At 45.5% G+C, this 14,474-nt stretch overlaps 1 protein-coding gene across 1 annotated transcript in view; it reads right to left on the reverse strand.

Moving 5' to 3' along the window:
- Nucleotides 1-14,474, reverse strand: part of LOC129840615 (zinc finger protein 385B-like) — a 198,186-nt gene that overhangs the window by 116,553 nt on the left and 67,159 nt on the right. Inside the window, exon 2 of the mRNA XM_055908618.1 lies at nt 6,311-6,634. Within this exon, the coding sequence (XP_055764593.1) occupies nt 6,311-6,632 (322 nt within the window). The 5' untranslated portion in view covers nt 6,633-6,634. The remainder of the gene's footprint in view (nt 1-6,310; nt 6,635-14,474) is intronic.

Below are 14,474 nucleotides of genomic sequence, written 5' to 3' on the forward strand. Positions count from 1 at the left end.
ATTAATCGAGTGATCAATAAGGGTCCAGTGAGTAGAGGTTGGTTGGGGTCACGGCGATCCAGACAGCTGGCCGGGTAGATGGCTATCGGTAGCAAGATAGCATAGGATGGAGGTCTATTTTTAGACACCTCGTGCGTTTCCGTCGGTAGATTAGTGGGGTTCCGTGTCTTGTAGAGGGGATCAATCCAATTGGCAAAATAGATATAGTGACCCAAGAAAAAAAATAAAAAAAATTGTCCGAAATACTTATTAAGATAGCAGCCGATAAGACAGCTAACGATTTTTTTATTTTATTTTTTTATTTCACAATTTATTTTACCAGGTAGGCTAGTTGAGAACAAGTTCTCATTTGCAACTGCGACCTGGCCAAGATAAAGCATAGCAGTGTGAACAGACAACAACACAGAGTTACACATGGAGTAAACAATAAACAAGTCAATAACATGGTAGGAAAAAGAGGAATCTATATACAATGTGTGCAAAAGGCATGAGGTAGGCAATAAATCGAATAATTACAATTTAGCAGATTAACACTGGAGTGATAAATCATCAGATGATCATGTGCAAGAAGAGATACTGGTGTGCAAAAGAGCAGAAAAGTAAATAAATAAAAGCAGTATGGGGGTGAGGTAGGTAAATTGGGTGGGTAGTTTACAGATGGACTATGTACAGCTGCAGCGATCGGTTAGCTGCTCGGATAGCAGATTTTTAAAGTTGTTGAGGGAGATAAAAGTCTCCAACTTCAGAGATTTTTGCAATTCGTTCCAGTCGCAGGCAGCAGAGAACTGGAAGGAAAGGCGTCCAAATGAGGTTTTGGCTTTAGGGATGATCAGTGAGATACACCTGCTGGAGCGCGTGCTACGGGTGGGTGTAGCCATCGTGACCAGTGAACTTAGATAAGGCGGCACTTTACCTAGCATAGCCTTGTAGATGACCTGGAGCCAGTGGGTCTGACAACGAACATGTAGCGAGGGCCAGCCGACTAGGGCATACAGGTCGCAGGGCATACAGGTCGTCTGCGTAGAGGTGGATCAGGGAATCGCCCGCAGAAAGAGCAACATCATTGATGTATACAGAGAAAAGAGTCGGCCCGAGAATTGAACCCTGTGGTACCCCCATAGAGACTGCCAGAGGACCGGACAACATGCCCTCCGATTTGACACACTGAACTCTGTCTGCAAAGTAGTTGGTGAACCAGGCAAGGCAGTCATTAGAAAAACCGAGGCTATTGAGTCTGCCGATAAGAATATGGTGATTGACAGAGTCGAAAGCCTTGGCCAGGTCGATGAAGACGGCTGCACAGTAATGTCTTTTATCGATGGCGGTTATGATATCGTTTAGTACCTTGAGCGTGGCTGAGGTGCACCCGTGACCGGCTCGGAAACCGGATTGCACAGCGGAGAAGGTACGGTGGGATTCGAGATGGTCAGTGATCTGTTTGTTGACTTGGCTTTCGAAGACCTTAGCTAGGCAGGGCAGGATGGATATAGGTCTGCAACAGTTTGGGTCCAGGGTGTCTCCCACTTTGAAGAGGGGAATGACAGCGGCAGCTTTCCAATCCTTGGGGATCTCAGATGATACGAAGGAGAGGTTGAACAGGCTGGTAATAGGGGGTGCGACAATGGCGGCGGACAGTTTCAGAAATAGGGGGTCCAGATTGTCAAGCCCAGCTGATTTGTATGGGTCCAGGTTTTCCAGCTCTTTCAGAACATCTGCTATCTGGATATGGGTAAAGGAGAAGCTGGGGAGGCTTTGGCGAGTAGCAGCGGGGGGGGGCGGGGCTGCTGGCCAAGGTTGGAGTCGCCAGGTGGAAGGCATGGCCAGCCATTGAGAAATGTTTGTTGAAGTTTTCGATTATCACGGACTTATCAGTGGTGACCGTGTTATCTAGCCTCAGTGCAGTGGGCAGCTGGGAGGAGGTGCTCTTGTTTCCCATGGACTTTACAGTATCCCAGAACTTTTTGGAGTTAGAGCTACAGGATGCAAATTTCTGCTTGAAAAAGCTGGCCTTTGCTTTCCTGACTGACTGCGTGTATTGGTTCCTGACTTCCCTGAACAGTTGCATATCACGGGGGCTCTTCGATGCTGTTGCAGTTCGCCACAGGATGTTTTTGTGCTGGTCGAGGGCAGTCAGGTCTGGAGTGAATCAAGGGCTATATCTGTTCTTGGTTCTGCATTTTTTGAACGGAGCATGTTTGTCTAATATGGTGAGGAAGTAACTTTTAAAGAATGACCAGGCATCCTCAACTGACGGGATGAGGTCAATATCCTTCCAGGGTACCCGGGCCAGGTCGATTAGAAAGGCCTGCTCGCAGAAGTGTTTCAGGGAGCGTTTGACAGTGATGAGGGGTGGTCGTTTGACCGTGGACCCGTGGCGGATACAGGCAATGAGGCAGTTATCGCTGAGATCTTGATTGAAGACAGCAGAGGTGTATTTGGAGGGCAAGTTGGTCAGGATAATGTCTATTAGGGTGCCCATGTTTACGGATTTAGGGTTGTACCTGGTGGGTTCCTTGATGATTTGTGTGAGATTGAGGGCATCAAGCTTAGATTGTAGGACTGCCGGGGTGTTAAGCATATCCCAGTTTAGGTCACCTAACAGAACAAACTCTGAAGCTAGATGGGGAGCGATCAATTCACAGATGGTGTCCAGGGCACAGCTGGGAGCTGAGGGGGGTCGGTAGCAGGCGGCAACAGTGAGAGACTTATTTCTGGAGAGATTAATTTTTAAAATTAGAAGTTCGAACTGTTTGGGCATAGACTTGGAAAGTATGACAGAACTTTGCAGGCTATCTCTGCAGTAGATTGCAACTCCTCCCCCTTTGGCAGTTCTATCTTGACGGAAAGTGTTATAGTTGGGTATGGAAATCTCAGAGTTTTTGGTGGCCTTCCTAAGCCAGGATTCAGACACGGCAAGGACATCAGGGTTGGCAGAGTGTGCTAAAGTGGTGAGTAAGGCAAACTTAGGGAGGAGGCTTCTGATGTTGACATGCATGAGGCCAAGGCTTTTTCGATCACAGAAGTCAACAAATGAGGGTGACTGGGGACATGCAGGGCCTGGGTTTACCTCCACATCACCCGAGGAACAGAGGAGCAGTAGGATGAGGGTGCGGCTAAAGGCTATCAAAACTGGTCGCCTAGAGCGTTGGGGACAAGGAATAAAAGGAGCAGATTTATGGGCGTGGTAGAATAGATTCTGGGCATAATATGCAGACCAGGGTATGGTGGGGCACGGGTACAGCGGAGGCAAGCCCAGGCACTGGGTGATGATAAGAGAGGTTGTATCTCTGGACATGCTGGTCTCAATGGGTGAGGTCACCGCATGTGTGGGGGGTGGGACAAAGGAGGTATCAGAGGTACGGAGAGTGGAACTACGGGGTCCATTGCAAACCAAAACAATGATAACTAGCCTGAACAACAGTATGCAAGGCATATTGATATTTGAGAGAGACATACAATAAGGCATAAAGTGATTGCAGGTCATGATTGGGAGAGCTAGCTAAAACAGCAGGTCAGATAACAGCAGCTAGTCAGCTAACACAGCAACAGAAGGTAAAAATGGCGACGACTGGGCAGAGAGGGTCGGATTAACTACACACAGATCCTGAGTTAAGGCACAGAGCAGACAGATAAAACACAAATAAACAGAATGGAGTACCGTGAATTAATGGACAGTCAAGCAGGCATAAGCTATGTAGCCAAGTGATCATAGTGTCCAGGGGGCAGCCGTAGATGGAGTAGTGAGGCCTCCACTAAGCTAGCCCGCGGCGTTTAAAGTTAGTAGCCCGGGGGGGTGGTCTGCTCAGACGGAGGGGGTCTGCTCAGACGGAGGCCGGTTGAGGGCACAGCGGATGGGGTATTTGTCTGCAGACCAGACGTGGTCGTGTCGACAGGGAATCCAAGCCGGATGGCGGTGGCGAAAGAGAGGTTGTGAGTTGTAGAATTGTGTTTGCTAACTGGTGCTAGCTTCGTGATTCAGACAGCTAGTCATGGGTAGCAAGCTAGCAGAAGATGGAGGTCTGTTTTTAGCCACGCCGTGCAATTCCGTCGGTAGATTAGTGGGGTTCCGTGTGGTAGAGGGGACCAATCCAATTGTCAAAATAGTTATAGTGGCCTAAGAAGATTGTTCGATAGACCTGTTCAGATAGCAGCCGATATGCTCAAGACAGCTAACGATTAGCGGGCTGCAGTTAGTATATGGACGTTCAGGTTACGTCGCGATGGAGGGGCCGGTTGAAATACTCCCTCGGGCAGATAACGTCGGTATCCCAGTCGTGAAGGCCCGGTGGGGCTCCGCATCGGCAGTAAAACGGGTCCGGATAGGTGATTGTAGCCCAGGAGTGGCTGATGGAACTCTTCAGCTGGCTAGCTCCGGGATAATTGGTGTTTGCTCCGGAATTGATGTTAGCCGATAGTCACTCGGATAGCAGCTAGTTAGCTGCAAGATCCAGGTGTAAATGTCCAGAGCTTGAGGTAAAAATCCGGGGATATGGAGAGAAAATAGGTCTGGTATGCTCTGGTCTGAGTCGCGTTGTACAAAACTGGCAATAGTTTTCCGAGCTAAAGGATAGCTGATGAGCGCTAGCTGTGGTTAGCTGAACTACTAACGTTAGCTTGTGAGCTGGCTAACTTCTGGTTAGCTTGTTAGCTTCTGTTGTAGATTTCGGATACGAGGTGAATAATACTTTTGAGGAAGAAAAAAAAACAGATCCGCACCACATTTGGTGAGGTGGTTTGCAGGAGAGTGTTTTGAAGTTGAGTTTTTAAGAAGAAAAGAATATATATATAAAAAGATATGCGAAGAAAAATATATAAAATATATATACACGGGACAAGACGAGGACAATGGACATCTGACTGCTACGCCATCTTGGATTGGATTAGCGGGCCCCAGGTGAGCGTTCAGGTAACGTCGCGACGGAGGTGCCAGTTGGATAACTCCCTCGGGCAGATAACGTCTTCAGTCAATCGTGAAGGCCCGGTGGGGCTCCGTATCTGCAGCAAAAAAAACCCGGGTCCGGATAGGTGACTGTAGCCCAGGAATGGCTGATGGAACTCCTCAGCTGGCTAGCTCCGGAATAATTTAAGTTTGCTCCGGGATCGACGTAAGCCAATAGTCACACGGTTTGCAGCTAGCTAGCTGCGAAATCAAGGTGCAAATGTCCAGAGCCTGCAGCTGAAATCCGGGGAAACTGAGAGAAAAAAAAGGCCCGGTATGCTCCGGTCCGAGTCGCGTTGCACAAAAGTGCCGGTAGATTATCGAGCTAAAGGAATAGCTGATGACCACAAAACGTGGGCAGCTGAAACACCAACGCTAGCCAGCAAGCCGGCTAACTTCTGGGCAGCTTCAAATTAGCTTTCGGCTAACTTCTGGTTAGCTTTCTGGCTAACTTCTGATTAGCCCCTGGTTAGCTTCACTGTGGATTTTCAGATTTGAGGTAAATAATACTTTTTTGTTGTAATTGGTGAGGCGGGTTGCAGGAAAGCTTTTGTAGTTGAGTTCTTGGATAATAAAAAAATATAAAAGATATGCGAAGAAGGTGTAAATATATATATACAGGACAAGACAGTACGAGGACAAAAATGATGTCTGAACTGCTAAGCCATCTTGGTGTATCCATCTTGGTGTATCCTTGGTGTAAATGTTTCTGCAAATCGCTTCAATGTATTTTTAATAACATCTAACCTTACCTACTCTACTTGTAAGGGTTTCATCTTGTTTCCCCAATGCATCCCTCTACAACATCAGTGTTATTAAATGGTGTTTCATCCGCAAGTGCTCTTTCCATGCTGCTTACAGTACATCTGCCCTGGTAACTGTGATTACATTCCTTTGCCTCACTGCACCTGACCTATGTAATCCTCTCACTCTCTTCCTTGCTCTCTCCAATAATACACAGAGTGGTGTTTGAGCTGCAGCTATGCCATGAGCAGGCAACAGTCGACCTCCAACCCCAGCCGACCCACAATCCCAGCCTCAGCCCGACTTCGGGCTCCAACCTCAGCATCAACTGACCCACAGCCTCAGCTCCAACCTGACCCCCAGCTCCAGCCCCAGCAGGGCATCTTCACCATGAGTAACCCACAGGACACAGATGTGTTTTTCTCTCTCACACACAAAAACACACACACACCTCCGTCCACAATTGCATGTGTGCACAGTGCACGCCCAGAGAGAGAGACAGATGAACAGAGACAAACAACTCTTTGGGTGTTGGAAGTAGAGCGGAATTATTCTGTCTCAGTAGACAAACTAATAACATAATATTGTATTCTATGTTCCAGTGAATGGTGAGTTGTCCCAGCTTACCTGTGCTGGAGCAGGTGAGAGTGCCGGCCGGTGCTGGACTGGTGCCGCTGCCTGTGCTCGGGGGCAGCTCTCCATTGTTGAGCTGCTTGACCCTGCGCAGGTGGGAACGGCCATTGTAGTGGACCTGGGCCTGGGCGGCTGAGTTGAGCTGGAGGTTGCACACCTCGCAGAGGGAGTAGAGCAGCCTTTTCTTCTGCTGAGGGCCATCTGGGTGTCCTTCTTCGGGCTCCTGTAGCAGCTCGCCACACAGGTTGAAGGGCAAGCACACGCCGCCGCCACTGCCTTTCTGCAGCAACTGGGTTGGACTCAGAGGCCTCTTCATACCTAGAAATCAACACAGCGGGGGAACAGGGTGAGTCAAGAGATGAGTAATACGTACAGAATTGGCAAGGTCTTCTTTAGACATCTTACAGTGTGCTGCCCTTCAGTTTTCCAACTCAGGTGCAAACGGCTGGGATTTCGTAGCAAAACTCCTCAGGTAACACCAAGAGCATAGATGCAGGAAAAAAATGTGAGGATGGTAATAGCAGAGGGAGAAAAGTCTTCTCTCCAAACCACATTCACAACATATTTCGCAATGTCTTTAGCGTCACCTTCTGCACAAACTCTTCACATGCCATTACCTTTGAGTTCCACTCAAAAACTGCTAGTCAACACATCAGCTAGTACCACTTGTTTAACCTCTGCCATCATCACAAAACGTGTATCCAAAATGGTACCCATTCCCTATATAGTGTGCTACTTATATCCCAGGTATAGGGTGCCATTTAGGGCATAGACAAAGCTATAGCCCAGACCCAGCATCACTCACCGCCCAATTACCTATCAGCAAAAGGTCAAGTGAATTTTCTTTGACAGAGATGAAAGATGATGATTCTCAGACACTCGTTGTGTCAAACAGAGGGTGCAGGCTGCCCGGGGGCCAGAGGTGAACCTGGTGCTTATCAAAGCACTGTCGCTCCACTCGTTCCAAATGGATTAGCAACTAGTTGGTAAACACCAGGTCACCTCCACTCACATACACATATTCACAAGCAGAAAGGCCTGGGAAACTCATACAGTGCCTTCGGAAAGTATTCAGACCCCTTGACTTTTCCCACATTTTGTTATGTTACACCCTTATTCCAAAATGAATTACATTTTTTTTTAAATCCTCAATCTACATACAATACCCCATAATGACAAAGCGAAAACAGTTTGACATTTTTGCAAACGTATTACAAATAAAAAACAGAAATACCTTATTTACATAAGTATTCAGATAATTTGCTATGTGACTCGAAATTGAGCTCAGGTGCATCCTGTTTCCATTGATCATTCTTGAGAGGTTTCTACAACTTCATTGGAGTCCACCTGTAGTAAATTCAGTTGATTGGACATGATTTGGAAAGACACACACCTGTCTATATAAGGTCCAACAGTTGAAAGCATTTCAGAGCAAAAAACAAGCCCTGAGGTTGAAGGATTTCTCCGTAGAGCTCTGAGAAAGGATTGTGTCGAGGCACAGGTCTGGGGAAGGGTACCAAAAATTCGAATCAAATCAAACTTTATTTGTCACATGTGCCTAATACAACAAGTGTAGACCTTACCGTAAAATGATTACTTACAAGCCTTTAACCAACAGTACAGTTCAAGACGAGTTCAGAAAATATTTACACAATAAACTAAAGTAAAAAATGATAGAGTCAATGTCAATGTAAATTATCCGGTGGCCATTTGATTAATTGTTCAGCACTCTTATAAGCCATAAGAGTGCTGAACAATTAATCAAATGGCCACCGGACAATTTGGCCACCGGGGTAGAAGCTGTAAAGGAGCCTTTTGGTCCTAGACTTGGTGCTCTGGTACCGCTTGCCGTGCGGTAACAGAGAAAACAGTCTATGACTCGGGTGACTGGAGTATCTGACCATTTTTGGGCTTTCCTCTGACATCGCCAATTATATAGGTCCTGGATGGCAGGAAGCTTGGCCCCAGTGATGTACCTGGCCGTTCGCACTACCCTCTGTAGCACCTTACGGTCAGATGCAGAGCAGTTGCCATACCAGGCGGTGATGCAACCGGTCAGGATGCTCTCGATGGTGCAGCTGTAGAACTTTTTGAGGATCTGGGGACCCATGCCAAATCTTTTCAGTCTCCTGAGGGGGAAAAGGTATTGTCATGCCCTCTTCACGACTGTCTTGGTGTGTTTGGACCAGTTCGTTGGTGATGTCTGCAGAAATGAGGGTCCCCAAGAACACAGTGGTCTCTATAATTCTTAAATGGAAGAAGTTTGGAACCACCTAGAGCTGGCCGCTCAGCCAAACTGAGCAATAGGGGAAGAAACAAGGTTCTTTGGTCTGATGAAACCGAGATTGAACTCTTTGGCCTGCATGACAAGTGTCATGTGTGGTGGAAACCTGGCACCATCCCTACGGTGATGCGCGGTGGTGGCAGCATCATGCTGTGCGGATGATTTTCAGCGGCAGGGCCTGGGAGACTAGTCAGGATCGAGGAAACGATGAATGGAAAGTACAGAGATCCTTGTTGAAAACCTACTCGAAAGTGCTCAGGACCTCAGACTGGGGCGAAGGTTCACCTTCCAACAGGACAATGACTCAAAGCACACAACCAAGACAACGCAGGACTGGCTTCAGGACAAGTGGTGGCCCAGCCAGATCACGAACTTGAACCCAATCTAACATCTCTGGAGAGACCTGAAAATAGCTGTGCAGCAACACTCCCCATCCAAGCTGACAGAGCTTGTGAGGTTCTGCAAAGAAGAATGAAACTCCCCAAATAAAGGTGTTCCAAGCTTGTAGCGTCAGACCCAAGAAGACTTGAGGCTGCAATAGCTGTCAAAGGTGCTTCAACAAAGTACTGAGTAAAGGATCTGAATACTTATGTAAATGTGATATTTAAGTTAAGCTTTTATAAATGTAAAAAAAATCTTACAAACCTGTTTTTGCTTTGTCATTGTGGGGTATTGTGTGTAGATTGTTGAGGGACAAATACAACCATTAAATAACTGTTCAAATAAGGTTGTAACATATAAAAATGTGGAAAAGGTCAAGGGGCCTGAAATACTTACCAAATACACCCCTACTGTAAGAATAATCAAAAATAAATACACTATCTAGAGGGCTAGAGAGCAATGGAACTAGTGTTTTTCAGTTCAACATCTATTTAGGATCTGTGTAGGAATTTCAGTCCGGGACTCATAGCTACAGATGGCAAGTTTTCATTGGTCCAAACTGTTTATACATTGAGCCTGAAATGGAAAACTTGGTATTTTGCCATTGGCCCAATTTTAATGCAAGGAATTCTAATTTGTCAACCTAAGGCTAGGCTTGGGTATAAACTACATCCTGTCACTTTGTTCCCTGGAGAAAACACTGAGGACAGGGAAGAATAAGCATCTAACATATATTTTCCAGCATAACAACTATGATTTGTTCTCTTTGAATAAATATACACTGCTCAAAAAAATAAAGGGAACACTTAAACAACACAATGTAACTCCAAGTCAATCACACTTCTGTGAAATCAAACTGTCCACTTAGGAAGCAACACTGATTGACAATAAATTTCATATGCTGTTGTGCAAATGGAATAGACAAAAGGTGGAAATTATAGGCAATTAGTAAGACACCCCCCAAAAAGGAATGGTTCTGCAGGTGGTGACCACAGACCACTTCTCAGTTCCTATGCTTCCTGGCTGATGTTTTGGTCACTTTTGAATGCTGGCGGTGCTTTCACTCTAGTGGTAGCATGAGACGGAGTCTACAACCCACACAAGTGGCTCAGGTAGTGCAGTTCATCCAGGATGGCACATCAATGCGAGCTGTGGCAAAAAGGTTTGCTGTGTCTGTCAGCGTAGTGTCCAGAGCATGGAGGCGCTACCAGGAGACAGGCCAGTACATCAGGAGACGTGGAGGAGGCCGTAGGAGGGCAACAACCCAGCAGCAGGACCGCTTCCTCCACCTTTGTGCAAGGAGGTGCACTGCCAAGCCCTGCAAAATGACCTCCAGCAGGCCACAAATGTGCATGTGTCTGCTCAAACGGTCAGAAACAGACTCCATGAGGGTGGTATGAGGGCCCGACGTCCACAGGTGGGGATTGTGCTTACAGCCCAACACCGTGCAGGACGTTTGGCATTTGCCAGAGAACACCAAGATTGGCAAATTCGCCACTGGCGCCCTGTGCTCTTCACAGATGAAAGCAGGTTCACACTGAGCACATGAGCACGTGACAGACGTGACAGAGTCTGGAGACGCCGTGGAGAACGTTCTGCTGCCGGCAACATCCTCCAGCATGACCGGTTTGGCGGTGGGTCAGTCATGGTGTGGGGTGGCATTTCTTTGTGGGGCCGCACAGCCCTCCATGTGCTCGCCAGAGGTAGCCTGACTGCCATTAGGTACCGAGATGAGATCCTCAGACCCCTTGTGAGACCATATGCTGACACATGCACATTTGTGGCCTGCTGGAGGTCATTTTGCAGGGCTCTGGCAGTGCACCTCCTTGCACAAAGGCGGAGTTAGCGGTCCCGCTGCTGGGTTGTTGCCCTCCTACGGCCTCCTCCAGGTCTCCTGATGTACTGGCCTGTCTCCTGGTAGCGCCTCAATTCTCTGGACACTACGCTGACAGACACAGCAAACCTTTTTGCCACAGCTCGCATTGATGTGCCATCCTGGATGAACTGCACTACCTGAGCCATTTGTGTGGGTTGTAGACTCCGTCTCATGCTACCACTAGAGTGAAAGCACCGCCAGCATTCAAAAGTGACCAAAACATCAGCCAGGAAGCATAGGAACTGAGAAGTGGTCTGTGGTCACCACCTGCAGAACCATTCCTTTTTTGGGGGTGTCTTACTAATTGCCTATAATTTCCATCTTTTGTCTATTCCATTTGCACAACAGATTGTGAAATTTATTGTCAATCAGTGTTGCTTCCTAAGTGGACAGTTTGATTTCACAGAAGTGTGATTGACTTGGAGTTACATTGTGTTGTTTAAGCGTTCCCTTCTTTTTTTTTTGAGCAGTGTATTTGACTCTGCATGATTTGCTTTAGGGTTTGTGTTATTGAAGAATAACATCAACTGCTAACACAACTCTCCAGATGCAAACAGCGACACATCTCGTGCATACGCAGTCACAAACATTCAGGCGCACATCCAAGCACATACACACTAGGGTTGAATGGCGGGAACCCAGTTACCACTCCCTTTACCCGGGATAAATAACTGCGAGAAGCTGGTGAATTATAATCAATTATTTATATGAACAGCATGGCGTGAAATGGAACTGTTCAATTACAGTGGGGAGAACAAGTATTTGATACACTGCCGATTTTGCAGGTTTTCCTACTTACAAATCATGTAGAGGTCTGTAATTTTTTATCATAGGTACACTTCAACTGTGAGAGACGGAATCTAAAACAAAAATCCAGAAAATCACATTGTATGATTTTTAAGTAATTAATTTGCATTTTATTGCATGACATAAGTATTTGATACATCAGAAAAGCAGAACTTGCAGAACTTGTTAAGCAGAACTTGTTAACACTCTGCAGCTGAATTGCAGCTGCAGTGTTAACAGTTTATCACTTGAATGTCATTGCTTTAAAATCAGTGCACACGCGAGGACCCTCTCGCAGTCTTTCTCTCTCTCTCCATCAACTCCATTCAAATTGCACCAAAAACAGATCATCCTGTTCAAGATTGATATAGCCCTATATATATATATTATTAAAGGTTTATATGCGTCAGCCTACTAGTTATACAAATAGCCCCATATTATTTAAAAAAAAATGTAAATAAAAATGTGCTAGCCTATACTTGATTCTTTGTAGGCCGCATGTGGTGTCTGGCGTCTGGTTAGACTGTAAACTCTCCTTCCAGACTCACATCAAACATCTCCAATCCAAAGTTAAATCTAGAATTGGATTCCTATTCCGCAACAAAGCATCCTTCACTCATGCTGCCAAACATACCCTTGTAAAACTGACCATCCTACCAATCCTCGACTTCGGTGATGTCATTTACAAAATAGCCTCCAATACCCTACTCAATAAATTGGATGCAGTCTATCACAGTGCCATCCGTTTTGTCACCAAAGCCCCATATACTACCCACCACTGCGACCTGTACGCTCTCGTTGGCTGGCCCTCGCTTCATACTCGTCGCCAAACCCACTGGCTCCAGGTCATCTACAAGACCCTGCTAGGTAAAGTCCCCCCTTATCTCAGCTCGCTGGTGACCATAGCAGCACCCACCTGCAGATATATCTCTCTGGTCACCCCCAAAACCAATTCTTCCTTTGGCCGCCTCTCCTTCCAGTTCTCTGCTGCCAATGACTGGAACGAACTACAAAAATCTCTGAAGCTGGAAACACTTATCTCCCTCACTAGCTTTAAGCACCAGCTGTCAGAGCAGCTCACAGATTACTGCACCTGTACATAGCCCATCTATAATTTAGCCCAAAGAACTACCTCTTTCCCTACTGTATTTATTCATTTATTTAGCTCCTTTGCACCCCATTATTTCTCTCTACTTTGCACATTCTTCCACTGCAAATCTACCATTCCAGTGTTTTACTTGCTATATTGTATTTATTTTGCCACCATGGCCTTTGTTTGCCTTCACCTCCCTTATCTCTCCTCACTTGCTCACATTGTATATAGACTTATTTTTCTACTGTATTATTGACTGTATGTTTGTTTTACTCCATGTGTAACTCTATGTTGTTGTATGTGTCGAACTGCTTTGCTTTATCTTGGCCAGGTCGCAATTGTAAATGAGAACTTGTTCTCAACTTGCCTACCTGGTTAAATAAAGATGAAAAAAAAAAAAAAAAAAAAAAACTGATTTCCCTGAACTCCTTTACCGGGTTGGACTCTTTTAGGCCCGAGATACAGGACATTTCTGGAGGAACCAGAGCGCATTATTTGTTATTATTATGTGTGTGATAATTTTATGTTGGTAATACAACCCACGCAAAATACAGTTTAAGTTATTTCCAATGTTAAGGGTTTATGAAAAGTGTATGCCCATCCTGATTTTTACATGAGTCCTTTGTATTGGTGTAGACTTGACGGACCAGATGGGACTCATTCCCTCCCAATTTTCTCTGGTAGGCACAACCTACCTGGCGCCCCTATAAACAATAACCTCAAGTCAAAACCGTTACTGTGAATACACCCAGATGGATCATTAACAGGTCCGTTATTGCACTTCCTTGACATTGAACATCCCTGCTAAATAGCCCATTCCAAACCCATCTATGACAGAAGCTTCCCATTTGGCCAGAACCATAAGCCCTAACGAGTCCCCGACTCTCTGTCATCAGTGCTAACTTCCCAATTAGCTACTGCTACTATACTGTACTATTCTGGCCTTTGATTGGTTGCAAGACATTGTTAGCACTGGGGTTTGGCTTTCATCCGAACATGTGTGTGTGTGTGTTGAATACAGGGGGTAGTAAGCACATACCTTTAAAAAAATAAAAATCAAGACCGCTGTAATGGAAATAGAAAGTTGTGGTAAAATGTTATAAATGCTGACAGATCATTTGTTTGTTTGACATAGTGGGATCTTTTTGTCTGTAAAAAATATGCGAGAAATGGCGGTGGAAGCCTTTAAGCGCAAATACTGAATAACTATCATATTGAGGTAAAATTGGGATCATGTGGTGTGTTGGATTTCCCCAAACATAACGCTTTGTAGTCAGGAAAAAGAGTTAATTTCTATGTCACATTTTTAGCAGTTTTACTTCATGAAACATATTATGTGACTTGTTATTAAGCACATTATTTACTCCTAAATTTATTTTGGCTTGCCATAAAAAAAGAGGCTGAATACTTATTGACTTAAGACATTTTATCTTTTCCTTTTTAATTGATTTGGATTTTTTTTTTTAAACGTAATTCCGTTTTGACGTTATGGGGTATTGTGTGTAGGCCAGTGACATAACATCTCAATTGAATGCATTTTAAATTCAGGCTGTAACACAACATGTGTAGAAAGTCAAAGGGTGTGAATACTTTCTGAAGGCACTGTAAGTGTAATGATTAGGAATGTGACCAAAACAGCTTTTTAACCACCTGAGGAACATTGCCATGGTGTGGCCGTTTCTCTCTCAGGCTGATATAGAGAGACTCATACATGTCTTTATTACAAGCAGGCTTGACT

The sequence above is a fragment of the Salvelinus fontinalis genome, chromosome 41 (genome assembly GCF_029448725.1).
Source record: "Salvelinus fontinalis isolate EN_2023a chromosome 41, ASM2944872v1, whole genome shotgun sequence".
In the NCBI taxonomy this organism is placed as follows: Eukaryota; Metazoa; Chordata; class Actinopteri; order Salmoniformes; family Salmonidae; genus Salvelinus; species Salvelinus fontinalis.